The sequence below is a fragment of the Bison bison genome, unplaced genomic scaffold (genome assembly GCF_000754665.1).
Source record: "Bison bison bison isolate TAMUID 2011002044 unplaced genomic scaffold, Bison_UMD1.0 scf7180017864184, whole genome shotgun sequence".
Classification (NCBI taxonomy): Eukaryota; Metazoa; Chordata; class Mammalia; order Artiodactyla; family Bovidae; genus Bison; species Bison bison.
In genome coordinates, this window is record NW_011494756.1 from 3,560,360 (window position 1) to 3,565,981 (window position 5,622).

General features: G+C 38.3%; 1 protein-coding gene across 5 annotated transcripts in view; it reads right to left on the reverse strand.

Moving 5' to 3' along the window:
* SLC10A7 (solute carrier family 10, member 7) overlaps nucleotides 1–5,622 on the reverse strand; it is a 323,647-nt gene that overhangs the window by 302,729 nt on the left and 15,296 nt on the right. For 4 of the 5 annotated variants that reach the window (XM_010843684.1, XM_010843683.1, XM_010843682.1 and 1 more), the window contains exon 3: nucleotides 2,435–2,571. The exons of the other annotated variant lie outside the window; for it this stretch is intronic. In XM_010843684.1, coding sequence (XP_010841986.1) covers nucleotides 2,435–2,571 — 137 coding nt within the window. The remainder of the gene's footprint in view (nucleotides 1–2,434; nucleotides 2,572–5,622) is intronic. 5 annotated transcript variants of the gene reach the window in all.

Genomic DNA, 5,622 nt, shown 5'->3' on the forward strand with positions numbered 1-5,622 from the left:
ATATATATATATATATATATATATATCCTACATGCATACATGTTAAGTCTCTTCAGTTGTATCCAAATCTTTGTGACTCCATCGACAGTAAGCCCACCAGGCTCCTCTGTCCATGGGATTCTCCAGGCAAGAATACTCGAGTGGGTTGCCATGCCCTGCTCCAGGGGATCTTCCCCACCCAGGGACTGAACCCACATTTTTTAAATTTCCTGCATTGGCAGGTGGGTTCCTTATCACCGGGATCACCTGGGAAGCCCCATATGTCCTTCTGCTGTTGCATATGTCCTACATATCCAACTAAACTAGAAAGTTCCCTGAATACAAGGAAAATGTTAGTCTTTTCCAATTTCTTGAGTGTTCTATGAAGGGCAGATACTCAGTAAATACTGGGCTCGTTTGGGGGTTTTTTGGCCATACTGTGCAGCACATGGGATATCTTAGTTCCCCATCTGGGGATCAAATTCATGCCCCCTGCACTGAAAGTGCAGAATCTTAACCACCAGACCACCAACGAAGTCCCAAATACTGGTTCTTAATACACATCATACATTGTTGCTCTAAAATGATGTCATCATATTTATGTAGCATTTTATAATTTCTGGTGAAATTTTACATCATTCTCTCAAATTCAATTAAAACAGCACCCTTGATTCCCCCTCTTGTCCTAACCTTTCTCCCCCAGCTAAGTAAATGATGCCACCCATCACCCAGTAGCTCATACCCCAAATCTAGATGTCATCTTTGACTCCTCCCTTTCCTTATCTCTCTACACCCTATCCACCCATGGGTTCTGAGAGCTCTAATTTTAAAACATAATCTCCATACATCCATTTCTTTCTACTGCACTGCTACCTCACCACACTAACCTCCGAGCTGATCCCCAAGCTTTCTCTCAGGCCCTTCTACTATCTGTTCTCCATACTGGAACTAGAAGAATCATTTGCAGTACAAATCAGAACCACATCACTCTCTTATTTAAATCCCTCCAAGTAGCTTCACAAAATTAAAACTGAATGTTTTTCCATAGCCTGCAAAGCTCTATGGGAAGGGTCCTATCCACCTTTCCAACCCTAAGTCATATTACTCATCCTCTACATCATTAGGCTTTGGTCATCATTGTCACTTTGCTGACTCTAGAACATACCAGGCTTGTTCCGGCCCTTACACATTCTAATTTCTTTGCCTAGAACATTCTACCCCTAGAACTCTGCAGTGTAAATTAATCACCAGTCTATCCTCTCAACCATTTTCAACCATATCACACAGTTTTACTTCACATCATTTGTCTCTATCTTGATCACAGATTTACTTGTTTACTGACAATCACACCCAGAGTGTCCTTGACATGCAAAACTAACTGGCACTTGCCAATTTTGTTCACTGTTGTTTGTCCAAAACCTATAATTCCTAGCATATAATAGGAGCTAAATAAATAGCAAATAAATGAATGAATAACTGATCTCAATTGATGTCCCCAAAATCATTAATAAGCAGGCAATAAAAATATGATTATCTTCATTTTATAATTATAAAACATCTTCCCTGGTAGCTCAGTTGGTAAAGAATTTCCCTGCAGTGCAGGAGACCTGGGTTCAGTTCCCTGGGTTGGGAAGACTCCCTGGAGAAGTAAGTGGCAAACCACTCTAATACTCTTGCCTGGAAAATCCCATGGACAGAGGAGCTTGGTGGGCTACAGTCCATCGCAAGAGTTGGACACGACTTAGAGACTAAACCACCACCATAACTACAAAACAGGGAAATTGAGTTTTCAGACTAGTTTAAACCTAGTCTAGGTTTCAGACTAGATTAAAATGCAACTCTTAGGCCTGGAGTTCAGTATTTAAGCTGTTATACCATGATGCTAAAATGTGGCTAGTTTTAAACCACTTCAAATAATTTTTAAGTCATTTAATCCTTTTCACAAACATGGCAACATTTTTAATGGGAAAAAAGATCTTAACAAAAATGTATTGGTAATTCAATTATCCTATCAAACATAAAACAGAGCAAGTGAAAAAGTAAATGTTTGTCCTCTCTATATATTTTTTATTTCCTATATATTTTTAAAAACACATAGTATTTAGTAAGATATAGAATGCAAAAGTTAAAGCACCCAACTTACAGCCTATATTACACACACAAACACAGATCTTACATCCTCTAGTGTCTTCCATTTTTCTCCCAACAGAAAACTGTCTCTCCTGGAACCATAAGGTTAAGTAAGAGTGCATCTTTTAAGCTTCTGTTATAAAATAACTAAAATAATGAACTTCCTTGATGAAACACTATCATTTTTAGGAATAATAATAATGTTAAAAGTATTTTTATTTCCTTATATCACACATAAGCCCTCTCATATACAGTTGCCACAGAAATGATAACGTCACTAAAGATGCCCCATTAAAAGTGGACCCTTCAAAATATTTAAACATACCCTTTTAAAAGCCATTCATTGATGGGTGTGATTGATAAAAGCTGAAGAAAAAGCCATACTGCTGCTGGGAAGAATGCAAGTGTAAAGATCTGAATAAAAAGATGTAGTTTTATATGCACCAAAGCACTTGTCAGCTCCTGTGAAAATGAAGGACACAAAATAACATAGGTAAGAAAACTATTCCTGAAGAGAGATTGCTGCCAAAACAACATCATATGAATTAGGTTTCATTTAATTGAGATATAGTTAACATATAATGTTGTACTAGTTTTAGGCATACAACACGATGATTCATTGTGTATACTGCAAAACGATCACCACAGTAAGTCTAGTTAATATCTATCAGTTTGGAGTTATTTCAGAGCTAAAATTTTTTACCTGTAAGCATACACGTAAGAGATAGACTTTAAGAAAAAGAAACTCTTCACGGTAATTATATTTTTATATAAAACTTATGAAATATTCTCATTTCTTTCAAATACAATACACCATAACAATTTAGATTCATAAAATTCTGGAATACAGCTAAGCTAACTACCTTAACACTAGCATAGATTTCAGAATTGCTGACACTATAAACACACACACGGGATGCTACAGAAAAACCCACACAAACTTTTTGGCTAACTCAAAAGAATAAAGTCTTGTTTAAAAATTTTGGCAGGACCTAGCATTTTAATTAAATTTGAGACCCTTTATTCATTACACCAGACCTGGCAAGGCCTCAACTTGGCAAGATGTTACTAAATCTGCACACAAATCATAATTTAAAAAATTTTTTTTCCCAATAATATTCTATAATTCCAAAGGGCTCTTTCCCCAAAATCTACTCACTAGATTTTTTTTAAAATGGGTCTAGTATTACCTTTTTATTATGTGAATACATGTAATACAAAATAAGAAAACTATAAACTGGTATTTTTTTAATCACTAGATTTCTCTGTTAACATTTACTGAATAGCAGAGCTCTGTGCCATGCTCTGGCTTGCCATTTTTATGAATGTTACCTCATTTAATCCTGACAACAACTCTTATTAGGAAGATATTATCTGATGAGAACATTGAGACTGAGAGTGAATCAGAATCAAACCCATTTCTAGCAAGCTATCAAACCCATGCACGCCTGTTTCTACCAGCAAGTCACAGCACTGCCTCAAGAGGGAGAAGGTTTGCATGGAGACATGACATACCAGGAATACGCTGTGAGTCTCTCAGCTGGAAAAGGATGTAACAGTAAACTGGGATTTCAATATGTCCAAACTAACAAGCATTTACATTTGAATTTCTTTGAGTTATGTGGTTATTCAGAGGAAATGAAACAAATTCAGAAAGTAACAGAAAACATATAAAACACACAGTCTTTAAAACGCATTCAAAGATTCCACAGAGTCACTGATTATAAACTTAGCACTACAATGTCCCTCACCTTCCCTAGGTCAAGTTAAGTCATGAAGTGGCCTCAGAGACATTAGTCACCTCATGCGAGGAGCTGACTCATTGGAAAAGACTCTGATGCTGGGAGGGATTGGGGGCAGGAGGAGAAGGGGACAACAGAGGATGAGATGGCTGGATGGCATCACCGACTCGATGGACGCGAGTCTGGGTGAACTCCGGGAGTTGGTGATGGACAGGGAGGCCTGGCGTGCTGGGATTCATGGGGTCGCAAAGAGTCGGACACGACTGAGCGACTGAACTGAACTGAACTGAACTGAAATAGTAGGTTAATGCACGCTCATTCACTGATCACCACTTTCTGCCATCTGTCTCAGCGGCTCCCACCCTTCATCTCTCTATGTGAAGACACACTGGGAGACATGCAGATCCAATCTCAATGCATCTCTAAAGGCACAGGCATCTGTGGAACTTCAGGCAACCCGGATCTAACGGAGAACACTCTGGGCTGCCTGAAGCCATGCTGGGTGCCCACATCAGAGCTCACGTAAAAGGGGCCGTCTTACACCGAACCAGACGTTTCACCCCAGAAAAAACTTGAGCACCAGCAGCTGGAAGAATTCTCAGGAGTCTTGAAACCAAATCGCACTCAAACACACTCAGAGGGATTCTACAAATACCAAATAACTATCAGTGGGTTTTTATTTTTTAAAAAATTAAAATGACTAGCCAGAATGCAGTAAACAAAGGTATTGGTATACAGTTCTTATAGGAATATAAAACGCTTTAACTTTTCTGAAAAGTAATTTGGGAGAGTATCTCAAGGACTAAAATATCACTCATATTCCTGAATTTCAAAATGTTTTGGCTAGGCTTTTCACCTAAGGATATAAGAAGTGGTTACAAGCATTTATACATAGAAAGAACTGATAGTCATAGCATTATCTATTACAGTAAAATTGGGAATCAGCATATATGTCCAAAAGTGGGAGAATAACTAATAACTTAGGGTAGCAACAGAGTGTTAAGAGCTATTAGAAAATATGTTAAAACTGTGTAGACTACCCCAATGTTCATCGCAGCACTGTTTACAATAGCCAGGACATGAAAGCAACCTAGATGTCCATCAGCAGATGAATGGACAAGAAAGCTGTGGTACATATACACAATGGAGTATTACTCACCATTAAAAAGAATGCATTTGAATCAGTTCTAATGAGGTGGATGAAACTGGAGCCTATTATACAGAGTGAAGTGAGCCAAAAAGAAAAACACCAATACAGTATATTAACACATATATATGGAATTTGGACCGTGAACTTCCAGATGTTCAAGATGGTTTTAGAAAAGGCAGAGGAACCAGAGATCAAATTGCCAACATCCACTGCATCATCGAAAAAGCAAGAGAGTTCCAGAAAAAAAGCTATTTCTGCTTTATTGACTATGCCAAAGCCTTTGACTGTGTGGATCACAATAAACTGTGGGAAATTCTGAAAGAGATGGGAATACCAGAGCACCTGACCTGCCTCTTGAGAAACCTATATGCAGGTCAGGAAGCAACAGTTAGAACTGGACATGGAAAAACAGACTGGTTCCAAATAGGAAAAGGAGTACGTCAAGGCTGTATACTGTCACCCTGCTTATTTAGCTTATATGTAGAGTACATCATGAGAAATGCTGGGCTGGAAGAAGCACAAGCTGGAATCAAGACTGCCAGGAGAAATATGAATAACCTCAGATATGCAGATGACACCACCCTTACGGCACAAAGTGAAGAGGAACTAAAAAGCCTCTTG